The 17,687-nt window shown below is 36.7% G+C and overlaps 1 protein-coding gene across 1 annotated transcript in view; it reads right to left on the bottom strand.

Annotated features, from left to right (window-relative positions):
* Dync1i1 (dynein cytoplasmic 1 intermediate chain 1) overlaps positions 1–17,687 on the bottom strand; it is a 305,805-nt gene that overhangs the window by 4,593 nt on the left and 283,525 nt on the right. Inside the window, exon 15 of the mRNA XM_004632876.2 lies at positions 13,752–13,877. Coding sequence (XP_004632933.1) covers positions 13,752–13,877 — 126 coding nt within the window. The remainder of the gene's footprint in view (positions 1–13,751; positions 13,878–17,687) is intronic.

Consider the following 17,687-nt stretch of genomic DNA (forward strand, 5'->3'; position numbering starts at 1 on the left):
TTTGTGCACACTCTCCTTGAGCACAACACGATGACACAAATTGCTTTTCAAAAGTGGATTACATTTACGTACCTCATCCTATTATATCTTTTCATCAGTTGACTATAAAAATAACCCAAGGTGATTGTAATGTTAGATTTAGAAGGTGAGCTGCAGACTGCCCCACTTTTAGAATTAAAGATTACCATCAGGAAGCACTTTAAGTATAATCTTGGCTTGAATGTGTGAAGGCGTATTCTTAGTCTACTTTCACACCCAAAGTAATAATTTTTGGCATGTGAATTTCTTGTAGGTAAGACCAAACAGGTACGCTAACAAATAGGAAGGCTGCTCCTGTCTCTCTACATCTCAGGGTATGAGCGGAAATTTTTTAGACAGAACTGTCCTCAGCTTTGTGAGTTCCTAACACTTCTTGCCTGGTTCTCTCTAACTAGAAAGAGTTAGACAGGAGGCTTCAGGCCTGGAATGTAGGTAAACTTTCCTTGGGAGTCTTTTAATCCACTACTACTTTAATTATTATAGGAAAAACATTTGTTCACATTGAAGAATGAGATTGCTTTTTGCCTAAAGTAGCGTATGAATTTATTCAATGGTCAATTCACATTGATTGAATACCAATTCTATATCAGCCGCTGTGTGATAAAACAGTGGTGAATCCCTTATGATATGATGGCTAGAAAATACAGGCAAAAATTAATTAGGATGTTTCCTCAGTTAAAATGTGTGAACACTGCATAGTGTTTTTTTTTTTTTTAATATCATTGACATTTAAAAAAGGAATGTACCTTCATACAGTGACAACGGAGACATTTCCATTTCCTGGAATCTATCAAGCAAGTAGTAGGGCAGCAGATGGCACTTTAATAACATTGTTTCAGCTGCTCTTCAACTTTCTACTGTGACATCAAGGCTAAACCTAGAGCAGGAGACCATCACAGTGGATGTCCCCCCCCCAAACATAACAGTGCAAAATAATTTCTAAACAAGTCGCATTTGTGACAGGAAAAATAGTCACAGGTTTCCAATGGTGATGAATGCTTCTGACCAATTAGAAAACATATAAAAATCAATGGGAAGAAAATAATACATAAAGGCACAGCACAAATAAGAGCTTGGAAACATGGTTCAATATTGTTCTGAACCAAAGTGGATCTGGAAACATTTTCTGCCTTTGGGCCCATCTGGTGAAGTAACATCAGAGGGCAGGGATGACTTAGATTTTCCCACTGCTCCTTAAACAGAGTTCACTGGCAGCCCATCCACCTCCTATTCCAGGACTGCTTTCTCAATTTTTACTTAACATATAAAAGTATTTTCATGCCAAAAGCATTCAGGGCTCTGATTCCTAACATAAATTCCTAGCTCAAAGGGTGACTCCCTTTCATAGATATGATATGACCCTATTTTTACAGTGAGGGAAGAAGGGCCAAAGGCAGTGATGGAGGTAGCAATTTGGCCGTAAGAAGAGGTGAAATAAGCCTCCAAGCTGGCCCAGAGACTCAGGCCCTGCTCTGCATCTTGGCTGCTGCCGACAGTCAGTCACTTAACCTCCCATTGTTTCAATTGTCAAAGGAGGATGATGACACTGGCCACTTATTCACAGAGATGTGGAGCAGAGGAGAAAAGTGACCTAATGTTTGTGGCACGTATATCAATTCTATAGCATTTATTTTTTTCTGGTTTTTAAAGAACTTTCTTCAAGAAGTAATTCCAGTCAGTACAAGGATGCAAAGGAATAGGGTGTACATCTATCAATGAGGACAAGGAAATAAGGGAGTTAAATGATTTGCTGAAGACTCCATAACTTTCACATGTCCTGTAGGGCTTGACCCTTTTAGAAGTGCCAATGTTCCACAGCAGAATACGCTTCAGGTAGTGAGCGCTGACTCCTCTGCTAAAAGAGTCTAAAGATCATTTGTAATCATCTAAAGTTCTTGGGAGATGACAGGTTAAAAATAAAGAGCAAAAGTGTAAAATTTGTGAAAAATTTCACAAAAATGGATCACTTTATGGCTATTGACTCCCTTAGTATTCCTGAGGCTGTGATGTGCATCTATCCCCTCTTTGGCTGAGGGACCCATCAGAGACCACTTGGGGATTTGGTTAAATCCCTCCCATAGTACCTCATCAGCCTGACGACTGGGTGTCATGGCAGGCCAGTCTGGGTACACAAGAGAAAGAGCAGACTGTGAAACAACTATATCTCAGTGACAGCCAGGCTGGCTCTTTCTATTTTTTTATTTTGTGTAATTCACACTATTTTATTGGAAAATTTCAGGTAGCGAATCCGATGATATCTGCACGCAAAGCTCTATTACCAACAATAGAACTACATCCATCTGGAACCAGACACAGGATGACTGGCTCTTTCTCACTCCAGATAACAGCCAGCTCATGATTTCTTTTCCTGTTTTGTCACTTACTTTTGTGTTCTTGGAAAGTGTCTCTGAATGTTACTTCCTCATTTGTGTGAGAGGAATCATAAAACCTATTTTGTAGGACTGTGATGAATATTAAATAAGGCACAAAACTTAACCAGCAGAGCACAGTGTGTGGTGTATCATAAGCCCTAAATAAATGATTTTATTTCCCCTGGTTTTCCTTCTTAGAGTTTAGACCCTTCAATTTTTCTTATTTCCTTGTTTTTTACCCTCTTGTTTTTCCTCCCATTTTCTTCCAGGTAGAGCTGCAATTACCTTCTAGTTTGTCATATTTTATTTCTTAAAAACTCACAGAAATGATTTCCTAGGTACAATGGTACCTCAGTTCACAAATGCTTTTGCTTGTGAATAATTTGACTTGCAAACAGAAGCATTTAGCAAAATTGTATTTCTGTTTGTAAATACTGTATGAGGTGACAAACCCAACCATGGCTATCTTTTCCAAAATCAGAGAACAAATTAAATTCATGAACCGAGGTACCACTGCATGAGTAACAGCTAACTTTCATAAGCTAAGTGAAGGAAAGAGTTCTTGCAGAACAGAAAGAAAATTCTGTCAGTTACTTTTTATTGCTTATTTAAAATATAACTATTCCTTATAAATACACCCACCCATAGACACATATATAGACATACTTTTTATTTTTTAAACATGACCAATATATCTTAATCTAGCTATTTCCTTTTCATAGTACTTTCTACAGGAGGATTCAATATTTTTACCTCAAGTTGTAACCACTGAACATGCTGTTATAAAAATCAATGACTTTTACAACCAAGGTTAAACACACAAATATCATTCATGTGTACCTTTTTATAAGCACATGGCTAACAATTTGAACAGTCCTCTGTCAAAAGTATCTGATTTTTTAAAGCAATCTTTAAGGGCTTACAGAATCTAGTAACTGATTTTAAACAGCCACACTATCTGCGGTAATTCCTAACATCCCCATGCATATGTTTGACGGTAAAAGTGTTCTTCTCAGGCATTGCTTTGTATAAAAAAAACCAAAAAAACAAAAAACTATGTTAACTTAGAACAAATTTTGAATAATTAAGATGTTAGAAAAGCATTTAGTAATTTCAGTTTGGCCTCTCAGATACATTAATCAAAGCAAACCAATTAAGTGAGATAAATGGTCCACAATTGTGTGCTTCATAAGCATCTTTGTAATTTTTCAATTAAATGGAATTATTAAAAGTCTGTGGGACAAGTGTGTTAAACACTGACTCTGAACAGATACTGTATGCACCAAAATTCATCTGCACTAACCGAAACATTACAGTTTTCTGTTAAAAACATCTTTCAAGTCACTATTTCACTTTAATCCACATCATTTTTAAATGCATTTGCAGAAATCTTGGACTTGGATGTCAGTTTCCACGGGATCACTGCTAAACCCTTCAAACGTTCAATAGCTTTTAAAAAAGTACGATTATTAATGGCAACCAAATTCAGGAGACTGTTGACTTCCTGATATACCAATACATGTTTGTGTTCAGAGGATATTTCTTAGGCTGATTCTTTTTGCCACACACACAGAGGGAAACAAAGTGGGAGGTAATAAGCAATGAAAAAGCCGCAGGAACAGCCAAGCAGGCCCGCTTCACATAAATACAGCTCTGCTGCCCTCAACTCTCAGGAGAGTCTAGCATCACTGCTAACAATGGTTGAAGCCACGACCAGGACTCCCAGCCAGCATGCAGCAAACACATGGTGCAGATGCACGGCAGGACTGCCCCACAGGAAGACAGACTGAGCGCAAGCTTGGTGCTCAGGGCTGCTTCAGAGAAGCAGAGAAAGCAGGAATCACGTCAGCCTCTGTTTTGTTACAGTCTGCCTTCACTAGTCAACTAGTTACAACTTAGGTAAAATTTAGTAGCATGTACGCTGATGGTACTGGACTGCTTAAAAATTTCTTTTCATCTGAAAATCCCATCTAAGAGAAAGTTCATCTATACATGAAGCTTTAAGACTCTTCTCAAAGTTTGTCCCCTATATCTTTAAATTAGTGACTTATTTTTACTGTATACTTCTGAACAACACTTAATGAAGCTGTTGCTACACAAGATGAGAAATAAAACTAGGCTATAACAGAAAAAGTTAAGTAGTAACAAATGCAAGTCTATGCCAATTTTCATAAGCCAGTAAATAGCAAAGGAAAAATAAATTCCTTTAAACATTATCTTAAAACCTTAACACTTTAGAAATATTCTTCATGCTACAATTTTTCTATCAATCATGACACAATTCTGAAGTTTTTACCTATGAAGAAAAAACAATAAATGCAGAGCTAATTCACTGAGACCTAAAACTGCTCTTGTTTGCATTTGCTTCAAAATCATACTATCCATCTTCTTGTCTTTAGAAATGTGTTAAACATTACTATATCTTCTACTATTTGGAATGATCCATTTGTCTCCAAAAGATGAAGAAAAATGCTAAAAACAATGGCTGATAGGCAAAGTTGGAAAATAAACTTTGTAAAAGTACAATCACTCCTTTTCCCATAACACAAAAGATAAGAAAATAGCAGGAAAATGAAAAATCATGGGCTCCTCAAGCTGGTGCATTCTATTAGCAACCTAGTCAAATATTCCTTCTTTTCCTGATAGTATTAGCAATAGATTTTCTGGTAAATTCCTAGCAACCACTGAATTTAAGCAGTTTTGACAAAAAGAAGGCTCATTGCTAAACACACCTTAAAAACATTTACCAAGGTAATAAAAGAAATGTCATTTCCTCCTACTGAATGTTTGGGCATAAAAGAAGTATTTTTATAATGCACTTCATGATTTACCATCTCTATAGTGTCCAAAAAAAGCACAAGGAAAAGGAAGCATTTTTCCCAGCTGTTTGACAATGTTTGTATCAACTGTTAGGCTTTCACTGTACTAGGGTGGTCAAGCGCTCTCTCTAAAGGCATGGGAGGGGAGAGAGAGAGTAGGATAAAGGCTAGAGAGGAACAGTACTTTTCTAAATCTGCTTTTCTGTGCAAGTATAGTTCAAAGAATCCATTTGCAGCCAACTGGATGCTGCACTCTGAATGCCCAAACAATGCAATTTTGGATTTTCTTTTCCTTCCAAATTTCACATGTGGATCACTCACTCACTCCCATTCCATATTATGGAATGCCTCTTATGTGCCAGGAATTGTGTTAGACTGGCTTAGCCCATCCTAATACACAGTTGTCAAGTACTCACTTCGCCTGGTTCTGAGGATGTGGTACACCAAAGACGAGAAAAATCTACTAAAGAATGTGACAGGCAAAGGAGGACCGCCAACATGCATTTTCCCCTTAACTCAGAAGGGCAGCTAGTCTTTAAAAACCTAGAAGATGTTCATTTGTTATCTATGGAAACTTTATGTGGACCCTAATACAAATAAAGGACGTAATCTAAATATTGGGAAGTGGCTCACTGGTTATTAGCAGAAAGAATTGAGAAATGGGTCACTGAGCATTTCTATTTGCCTACTTAAAAATAAAAGCGCAAACATTTCTTCTCTAATGTTAGAAGTGTGCATGTTCTTTAAATGATAAACAACTCATATTTTAAAATTTAAAAGATGGTCTGATAACTGACATTCTAAAAATTCGTGTAAACTTTCCTTGAAAACGGCATGTAGTGGTTCACTTACTTCCTTACTTTGCAAGTCCAACCTACACAGTATGCAAATATTTACATATAAACACACAGAAGCAGATATTTAATTTTATATTACACTTTAGACATGCCAGTGGCAGCATGCGTACACACTTAAACTAACTCTCCATTTGAAATAGATGTGTGTTAATTTAGCGTCACAGATGAGTGGAGCAACTTCACACTGGGCGTTTTCAGCTTTGATTTGAAGCGACTGTTCTAAGCAGCAATTTTTCAAGATAAAATTTAGCAGTTTTGAAATTCTAAAACTAAACACAATTTTGTCAGCCATAAAAATTACCACTATAATTAACAACTACTTCAGAATCCAAATTGCTATTGAAGACGACAGTTTGAAACCACAGAAGAATCATAAAGATGATTAATTATACAAACTGGGTCTTGTTTCGGAAGGTTTATATTTATAAACCATTTATCACCAAAATGAGAACATATGAACTTCACTGAATATTGCAAATTACTATATACACATTAATTCGGTTTCTATAAAATTAGATATTAGGGCTTTCTTTTCATTTAATCAACCACTTCATAATACATAACAGTGATAGTATTTTTGTATCAATTCAGAAAAATTTGCTTAAAATATATTAATACTATAAATTCATTTCCATAAACTAATGCTACCTGAATAAACATACTATTTATATAATAATTAGTCTAATCATGCTCTTTTAAATATGTCTTCAAAATGAAAGCCACTACTACTACATGCATTATAAGATGAGTAATTATAACATTAACTGGAATTAATAGCACCTTTTCTTTCTTAAATTAAGCACTTTTCCCACAAGAAATCAAGTTAATACTAAAATTACACTCACATGTTTTATGCAAATTATTTTTAAATATATGTAATTTATTCTGACAAAGAAATTTATTAATATATTATTTCAAAGTAGCTGATTTTATATAATCATATTCATTAGCTTCCCAAATCTACACATACAAATATGCCTTTAATTGCATAGCACTATGGTTTTACACTAAAAATTCAGCTAAAATCTGAACAGTCCAGTTGAGAATCCCGATGTTTTGCTCTTCTGTTATCTGAGATCTAGATGTTACTGACAGAGCAAGCTGTTTGGATTTTCACTTTTGTCTTAGTGTTTGGCATCTTGGAAGAATTTATGTCTGTCTTTTCTCTTCCACGGGGAAATAGAGAAATCAAAGTAAGCGCTTACCGTTAGTGTAAGAGACTAATAATATTTCTCCACCTAGTACTTAAAAGACCTTTGAAATCTAGCAAGGTTCGACCACATCTCTTAATGAGAAACATCAGCATTTCGAGTGGCCACCGCTGGACACTGCTACCCCCAGACCAGCTCTGCCTTCTCTTCTGGATGCTGCCAAAGCTCAGCATGCAGTCAGGTTCATCCCAAGCCGGGGCTAACAGGCTTCATAAAGTGTAATAACTCAGTTGGCTGGCTTCAAAATCAATTGTTTTTCATTAAGAAACTTTTATTTGAATTTCCCAGTCTGGGTGAAACTTCATTATTTTGTACTCTGCATAGCCTCTTCACAAGAAGGAGAGTTATTCACATAAAAGATCAGATTTCTTGTGAGAATCAATACAGGCCCAAACAACAACAAAACAAACAAACAAACAAAACCCTTGTTTATGTGTAATCGATTTACAATCCACAAATACACTCTATTTATTTTATGTCACTTGAGCCCCTTCTAACTCCCACCTCTTCCCGTGTATCAGATACTACTATCTTGAACTGCAACTCAAAGTGCAAGAAAAATGGCTCATTCTTTTTGTTCCTGTTCTCTTGGCTATGAAAACCACTGCAGGTGCTTTCAAATATTACTGATAACTCCTTGGCCACCATCACACCACAGCCCATCACACAGGCCATTTTTACTGTTGCGATTGCAAGCAGAATTTTGAGTCTAATTTTTTACATCAGCTTTAAAACATTCAAATGAACACTTCACAATCAAACCACTGCTTTTTTTTTTTTTTTTTTTTTAAAGCAGGAACATTTAATCTCTCACAGTCATCTGTGTTTTCTCTTTCCCTGAATTTTTCAATGTCAAACATATTTATTGAAATTTGTAAGAAAATGACTGGTATTCTTTTGGTCCCCCAAATAGTCATATTAGACAAACTATTTGTAATGCTACCAACATTAAAAGTTAAAGATTTATGCATGTTTATTTGGTAATTAGCCAATGAAATACCAAACCAATAAAGCCTGAGTGAGAAGATCTATCCATATCAAAAAGCATAGCTTTTAAATGATCATTTTATTTTTTCAAATCCTACTTTAAGCTGAAAATGATGTTTGGAATTTTTTCATTTGACTACTATAATGATATAATCAGGGCTTTGCAAGCTATGTGTGTTTATCACAACTAAAAACAAAATCTTCCCTGGGAGAGGTTAATGGAAAAAAAAATAATAGGAGGTAGAAAGTAAACTGCTTCTTTCAAAACTGGAGCTGCAAACAACATTCTAACTAATCCAGATAAGCAGCAAACATAGTGGTTAGGGGGGATTCGCGGCAGCCGCATCTGTGTGACAGCACTGAGGCAGTAACCATGGAAGCGGGCTTTCTAGAAAACACCTCTGCAAGACACACAGGTAGATAGGCTGACTATCAATCATCAGGACACGTGAATAATTCTGTCCTCACTGGTCCATGCACTATTAAAATCAGCTTCATTGTATCTGTGTATTCAAAGTGGTTAGGATAGATATATAGTTACATTCTGTTAATGAATAGAGTGATTTGTTCTAATGGTGTTTGTAAATAGGATATCATGTCCGCATCTTGTACAGCAAATAACCACTAGGAAGAATGTATGCAATGTGTTAATTATTGAAACTGTCCTACCAATTTGATTTGAAACCATCTCATTGCTGTTTGTTTATCAATAAAATTATGGGAAAAAATAAATAAATAAATAAATAAATAAAATCAGCTCCATCTATACAGCAAATCTTGTTATTCCGTGAGAAAGCCATAGCCGTAAGTTTTAATCCTTTAAATTGTGTGTTCATATACCATTTGAAGAAAAGAAATAAGCCAACAATGATTAGCACTCTCGAGGAGGGTATTGTGCACAGGTTATATTTACGCTTTATTCATGGCTTGTTCACTTACCCGTGTTTCAATTTGGAGGGGACATAGAACACCCGAGCACATTTCATGCTGCAATTTGGAGACTTCTCTAAACTTCTTCAGTGCTAGACTCATTTATTTTCTTTTAAATCTCATAAAATTTAAATGGCATATGTAACCACTGTTCATTTAAGTAGCTTCTAAAAGCACAAGTAAAAATTATAGCCAGATGATAAAAAGAGGTCTCTTCTGTCTTTTGTTGGATTCACATAACTTCTGTCTCTGCTAATAGGAGTTAAGCACTTGCTCCACAAAGAAAATAGACCCCTATCTGTGAAAATAAATATGGACAGTATGTTTTCCTGATACAGTGCTGAAATCAAATAACCACAAATGTGTGCTATATAAACACCGCATCCTGCGGTCTACCTAAACACATGCTTGTTTAATATTTTACCTCCTGAGTCATAGGCCCACAGATATTACTAATGCCATTGCCATTTAAATGTCGCAAAAAGAAAAGGGCGTGGGGGTGACCAAACTCACTCTGATGATTTCACTGAGCTCATAGACAATCTTCTGCTTATCCCCATCAGAAGTTCATAACAAATTGCATCAATAAATCTGGACTCATGCCATCGATCTCTGCCATCATCTTAGTCCTGGAGAATAATTGGACGTAGTAGAGAAGGATGTGTTCATAGGGGCACAGTGCTGGGACTCCCTGCAGCAGCTGTAGCCTCAGCTGGGACAGGAGGTGAGGCAGACGGTTGGTAGGGACTGGCAGCCCCAGAGTTTCTCTCCGCAGTGCCCTTCTCACTAAGAACCAGGTCTCACAGGAAGGCAAGTCCCCCTGGACTAAAGTGAGAAGACCCCAAGGGGGTGGGAGAAGTCTCTCTGCTTGGGAGTTCTAGACCATGGTGTGGGCCAAGAAAGGCTGTCTTATCTCACTGTATGTGAGGAGGCAGGCATCATAGATATCTTTCAAAAAGTTGTATTACTCTTCAAATTAAAATTACAATGTATTAAAATGAGGTGGTGGAGAGATGAATTAGAAATTCTTATTTGCCTCATGTACACACTCCATGACTTGTATAATAGAGAATTACAACTTTACTCATTTACATTTTTAAACAGTTTTGAGAAATGGGTAATAAGATCATACAGAATGTACTGCATTGAACCACATTTCTAGAGAGCTCTTAGTAACTTAGCTGAGGACCAAAATTTCTCATTTTTTCTTTGCCTTGTGATCACTACTGAGAACAGTACTCTCCCAGAAATAACTAACTATACACTTTTGCAGGTCCCGGACAAAATAAAAACATGGAACCTCTTGCTGAAAAATGTTTGACCAATTGCAAGACAATGGCAGTCAAACATCGAACCAAAGGTCAGAGCTCCCCAGGGCACAGGGCCATCTGCAGTTGCACAGGTCCCATGTCCTTAAAGCCAGCTTCCGGTGTAGAATGGAACCTTGGCAACAGGCAGCTTCTGCCTTCTTCTCCTTTCTTCCCAGCCCAGCAGAGTTCTTAGTCAAATCAGCAATGGGAAATGAAAGCAAACTGTTTTCCCACAGGCAGATTTCTGTGCGATACAGTACAGTCTCAAGGAAAGTAGATCAACAACAGGGACTCTAAACACTACTGTTTGTTTTCTTAGACTGATTGCATTATAAGGTTTATCTCAAAGCATTTCATCTTCTTTCTAGAGGGTTCCACAAAGCAAGACTTTCTATGCCAGGGTCAGCATGACCCTGGTAAGAAATGCACTTTTAATGATGGCCAGAGGACCAATTTTGAATACTAATAATGGCAGCACAGTCTACCAGCAATTTTATCCTCAGTGCCATATTCGTTTCCTTCTTCTTATATATATTTTCTATGCAGATTGCTTCCTGCTCAAACCTCTCCTCTCATGGGCCACATAGCAGCCGTAGATCTGACCTCTAATTCTCAATGGACTAGCTGAGGCAATGGCACTCCATCTGCCTTTCTGCAGCTTAGCTGCGTTGGAAGGGTGGCAAGGCTCTGTTTAGAGGGTGCACTTTTCTTCTAAGTACAGCTATGCTCCATCAGCTCGAGGCTGCCGAATGGGGCCAGAGTAATTACAGTAATAGCAGCATTTGTCCACGAAGGGATCCATCATCCCACAGAGCCGGACTTGTGCTAAGCTTCTGCTGCAGCAAAGTCATGTTTCCCTCCTGTACACAGTGCAGTGACAGTTATGGCTCACAGAGGTTTGCAGTAGGGCTCAGAAGTGAGCAAGGAGAAGCAGAAGTGCCTCTCTTCACCTCAAAAATAAACCTAAGATGCTTGACAAAGATTCTTCGGATGAAGCTATAATGAGGACAAAATGATTTTGTTAAGCCTGACTCTTTCTAAGCTATACATTGCTTTGTGTATGATCAAACAATACAGAAAGAATTCTTCAACTGTATAAGCCTATCCTGGTTTCTGGTCATTCAGAGAAGGGCTGGAAGATTGTAATATTACCTACGTTCAATAAAATAGTATATCCTTTTTTTTTTCTGGTAGTGAATTTGTAAGGATAAACAAGCCTACAAATTGTTTAGCCTATTATATGTCACCGAGATTTTTCTATAGCCTGTCTAGACTCCAGACAATAGGCGAGACTGGCCTATAGTTGCAGACATTTCTATAGTCTGTAATATCACTTAGAAAAGCAAGGGCAATAATACAGAAATGAAAACCAGCCCAACCTGCCAGAGAAATACGAGTATAACAACATTTTACAATTCAGAAATGAGGATAGCGTCCTAAAAAGTTTTAGCAGCCACATATCAGCCAAAAAAACTTTTATAAAATCCTGTACACTTCCAAAATAGGAGTCACATTCCAGTATTTTTGTGCAGAAGCTATAAAATCACTGCATTGCAGAAAATTCTGTATATATACTGTACTGTATTTTCTTATAGAATGAAGATGTGTGTTCACATGTATATGTACATCTGTATATGTGTGAATGTATAATATTTAAGTGAACACAAAGGTTTTTCAAATGGCCTTTTTAGAAATAAATGAAATTATTAAGCCATTCTCTTTTTTGATTCTTTTGAGGTGAAGCAAATAGAGATAAAACAATTAATGCTTCATAGACTTATAGAAGAATTAAGGAATATTATATTTATATGCTCTTTTTTATATTGTAGGAAATGATCCAATAGACAGTATTTCTGTTGTCATCATTGTTTTGCATCATTCCCATGAAGTATGATGAATGCTCCTCAGATAAAATATTGCTTATGACTGTTGGTGATATTTCCAACTCATAAAGCCTTCTCCTTCCCAAATACATCAAGCTCCACCAATAATCACAAAGCATTTGTATCTTCATCCTTAGGAGCCAATAGTAAGACTGTCACAGTTGGCAAGACTGTGACATTGGGAATAGTCAAGGTACACGGCATTTGGGCAAGCAGAAAAAAAGTTGAGAGATTCTTCTAGTTGTTCAAGTTGTACATCACAGAATAGAAAACTCTCATTTTTAAAGTCATTCAAATGACTGTTTCCATATGAGTTTAGAAAAAGGAACATTTAGTTTGTTTCAACGTAATCAACTGTAGCAATGTGTTATCAGAAGTCCCACTGTAGAATAAACAATCTGGAGTTCTCAAATTTATGGGATATTGGTTGATAAAACCATAAAGCACCCTTCTCAGAATGAGTAGCTAAACTTGTCCAGCAGTTATTCACAGATACTTTCTAGACTTGGAATATTACGCATAAAATGTGGTATGTTTCCCCACTGGAACGCAAATATTTGATTCAGATGATTCCAAAGAAGTTTCACACAACACTCCTCTTTTGCTTTGTTTGAAATTTCAATATTTGCTTTTGAGGAAAAAAATTTTCAGTCTTACCAGATACAGTAGGCTTTGCAATAAGTTCTCAGAGAATAAAAATTAACGCATTAAGCTGAAGTACCACTGATTGATAATATAACATGAAATAGATGGTATACAAAGTTTCAAAGATTTTTTTGTAAAAACATGTAGTGTTTTTCTTTGATAGGTATCATGATATTCGGGATAGTGCACATATCATGTAGTAGGGTATACTCAAAAGATACATATGTCATATATAAGTTGGCCATAAAAATGGCACAAAGTCCTGATTAATATCAGCCTTAAGTAGTCTTTAAAAAAAAAAAAAAAAGAAATAGTACACATTCTAATTAAACATACTGACTAAAACCTGACTTTTCAAAGCAAACAACAAATTCTGTGCAGTGTTGACATGGTGCACCTGGTAAACTTTTATGTTTGTGAAATCAGTGAGAGGCAGCGGGCCTCATCACAGGAAGCTGGGGATTGGGCGGCCTCCTAGAAGAAGTCCAGATCATTAACTAAAGTGTCCTGCGCATGGAGACAGGGACCAAATGAGGCCCCAAGGCGGTCTTGCCGAACTTCCGCTGAAGTCAATGGGAATTTGCCAACCACTCAAGGGGGTTCTTGGCACCCAGAAGCTCAGTCGATAGTTTCACTGGATCCTTAAAGTAGATCCTTAAGTCCAAAGACCGGAAAACAAAAACCAAACAAACACGTACCTCTCCCACATCGTAGATCCAAATACGGCCCTCTGAGTCCCCGACAGCAACTTCCTTGCCGGCCTGAGCCCAACGAACGCGGTTTAAGGCGGAGGCCCCTTCGATGGCCACACTTGCCGTTGGAACCTGCCCAAAAGATTATGACACAAAAAAGAATCTCTTGAGTATGAATTCAAATATATGCAATCACACTGATCCATTGAACTACATGAGTCACCACTGCCTTCACGTGCGTGAAGTACAGTAATACACATCCCTGGAGCAGAGGCTAAAAAGATCCATTGTTCTTAAATCATATGCTCCACTGAATTAAGGGGTACAGAGGAGAGACACTTTAACAAAAAAGAAAAGGAATGAGGCCTTTTTTCCCCCAGTCAACAGGCAGGCAGGAACATAAATATTTCTTTGGATTGCAGTGCACCAGGTGTACAGACAGCAGCTACATGTGATGCCTCACCCTGGGTCAAGGAGTGCCAGATCGATGAGCGAAAGAGGTCAGGATTTACTAAAATTAAGGACCAGTAAAAGGCAGGAGGGATGGACTGTATGTAGATCAAAAGTCACATGAATATGATTCTTCAGGGAAAAAAATAAACATGTATGAATCCTTCAAAGCCTCATGAAGGAAAGAGTGACCAGAAGGAAAGAAAGGATGCAGCTGAAGAACTCTCAAGACTTCAAATTCCCGACCCTCCTTGCCTCCCTCCCTCCCTCCCTCTGTGCTTCCCTTCTTTCTGTTTTGTTTTCCTCTTTCTGGGAGTACCAAGGTCTGTGAAGTGGCCACAACTTGGGTAGTTTGGCAGTGTCCCCTGGTGCTATCCTGCTAGCATGTAGCCACCTATATTTGTACAAAACAGCTTGTATCTCCTCTAATAATTTTTTTATTACACTGAAAATCTAAAAACCACTAATAATTATAATAATCATTATGATTAATGAGCTGGAGATGCTGAAATGGACACTTTAAAAAAAAAACCAGGAAGTCTATGTTCGGAGAAAGGATTTTTGGTGAATCTACTCTTTTTCTACAGCCAGTTGCTTAAGTTCTTGTCTTCAAGACAAGAACTTCAAGGTTGGGAATTTATTAATGATCTAGAGATCAGATGTCTTGAGTGTTCTATAAGAATGTTCAATAGGTTTCTTGTGCTGTGGATGACCACTGAGAAGATAACAATGTGCAATGTATTAATTATTGAAAATGTCCTATTAATCAGCTTGGAAAGTGTCTCATTGATATTTGTTTCTCAATAAAATTAAAAAATAAAAAAATAAATGCTAACACACACACACACACACAAAGAATGTTTAATAGGAAACATGTCATGAAGAAAGAAACAGTAAATACTGAAGTATAAAGAAAACAACACTGAAAGTGGAACAACTGAGAGCATCTCCCCTCACTGTTTGGGACCTGCGCCCCATAAAAATGTCATACTAGATGGAAACATGACATGTACTGTGACTTAGCACACCCAGCATTTTGTTATTCAGGGAATTGAAACCACCTGTTAACATGACATTATTGACCCAGGACCTATCTTTACAATAACAATAAAAACTCCATCATATGTCAGAATTAATGTTTAAACTACATCTTGAAATCAATAAAAATTCCTTTACCCGCTTAATTCACTGCATGTCACTTGTGAGCAGAAATGTAGAACAAAAGTCCCAGCTCATTTATTTTTTTAAAAATGCACAATTTCCACGATGTGAGGTACCTGCTGTGCAGCTTGGAGTTGGAAAATTTAACCAAACCTTGCAAAGGCTGAAACAATGCGAATTTAGATGGATCATAATTCTGTCAATACACTTTATGACTGGTGTGATGGGCAGAAAACAAATCTGTGACTCAGCTGTAGAATTTTCAGAGTTGTTCTTTTGCACAATAATTTAGAAGGGTCACACAGGATTCTTACCTAAAATTAACATCAGGATGTTTTCTCAAATAATCTAAAAAATTGATGTAAAATGCTTAATCATAATTTGAATATAGCAAAATTCACTCAAAAGAAACAGATCTTTTGATACATTTAAAGTAATGTCTATTAAAAGGATGAAGGATTTTATTTATTTGGCATATAAGGAAAATAGTAACTGAAATAGTATTTTAAACATTTTAAATAGTTTCTTTTCAGATAGTATATAGTTTTTTTTTTAAAACCATAGATCACAGCCTACTAGTCATGCTAAAAAATGTTATAAATTCCTGAAGAAAGTGACAAAATATATTTTTATTAATTTGATCAGTAATGATGTATTTTTTATTTTGCACAAAAATAATCCATTTATTCTCTTTGCCTTATTTTAATATTTTAGTTTCACAAATATTTTCACAAGCTTTAATGGGTCAGTATTTTAATTGCAAATACAAGATATACCATATATATATATATATATATATATATATATATATATCCTTGGAAGGGAGCAGCTGGAATAATTTTGTCTAAAAGCATAATAATTTGAACAACAAAACAGACTGCTGCATTTAGAATTCAGGTTCTTTTTTTTTTTTTCTTAACAAATCTATTTCCTAATCTGATATATATTTGAAAATTATTTAACTTGCAGAAGGGCAAAGATCATTTGAGGGTTTAAAAAAGTGTCGAATGCATAACTGGATTTGAGTCAGACTGAATAGATTTCATCTATTATTGTGAAAACAGAATTATATTTGCTGCAAAACTAAATGGTTTGTATGACCCGTAATTTTTTTTTAATGTTTAGCTATAAAACGTGTGTGCTTGTCCCTCGATGCCTGGAGAAAGAGAAAGGGGAAAAGTTACATTTGGTAATGCTGAGCCATTACTTTCCTTTATCCTAAAAGCCAGATTAAACAAAGGGAAGCTACATAGTTTGTAGGACACTGCACTCCTTTCACCGCATGGTAGCTGAGTATCACCTATAGATCGCCTCAGTGTGGCTTGATTTCTTCTGATGCAGTGGTTATAGCAGTCTCTTAAGTCAATCTGGAAAGCGTTTTTTTTTCCTTCCCTTTAAGTGAGTTTCTTGCAGCTAATAGAAGCAATATGATTTTAATCAGCAGTGATGAAAGACTTTGGGAAACCATTATAATGTAAGGTAATAACATCTTTCTATTAAAACTAATAATGTTATAAACATTTCAACATCCCAAATGATGGCCATTTCACATACTCGTGCCTTTTGATTAGTTTCAAAGATGCTCCATACAGAACTTTTTCTCGCCACCTAGCTCTTGGAGGTAAAAAGAAACACAGACTTCAATAGAAAGATTTAAAAAGCGTCGTTGTTTGACAGTGGTTATAGGTCCGTGCGCCCTTGCAGATACAGTGACTCAGTACCAGCACCTGAAGGCTAGTTCCTTCTCCCCACCCCAGGCTACAGAGCCTGCTCCTCCTCCGAGTTCTCCAGCTCTAGGCTTCCTAATTAAAAAGGCTGAGCGGTTTCCTGCTCACAACACTTCAAAAGACCTTTCTCCAGTTCTCTGCTTGACCCACAGTCTGCAGCCCTTGCCCCTCTTACCTGCCCATTTGTATTTATGGAGAGCTACCCGGAATTAGAAACCAGGAAATGATGCGAAGACCAGTTTAGTTTATAAAATTGAAGGGCTTTAATATTCATGTAAAAATAAAAGCCCCAGAAAACAAAAAGCCTAAGTAGCTAATTTAGCACCTCCATAATTTTGAGACTGGCAAAAGGAAGGGGAACACGGCATAACATTTAAAATGAATATATACAGTATGTTTTTAAGGCATTATATATCTTTATTATCAACTGCGTTTAAAAATAATTATTTTTCACTTGTGAACTACTAGACGTGTGACACGTTAACAATCTCAAGGTGTTTTTAAATATGACTTTGACAAACATGTTCAAAGTTGGAGCCTGCCTTTGAATTAATTCAGTAACTTCCACAGGGTATCTACGCCTGGATTAAAATCTGATATATAT

The sequence above is a fragment of the Octodon degus genome, unplaced genomic scaffold, assembly GCF_000260255.1.
Source record: "Octodon degus isolate 3935 unplaced genomic scaffold, OctDeg1.0 scaffold00050, whole genome shotgun sequence".
Classification (NCBI taxonomy): Eukaryota; Metazoa; Chordata; class Mammalia; order Rodentia; family Octodontidae; genus Octodon; species Octodon degus.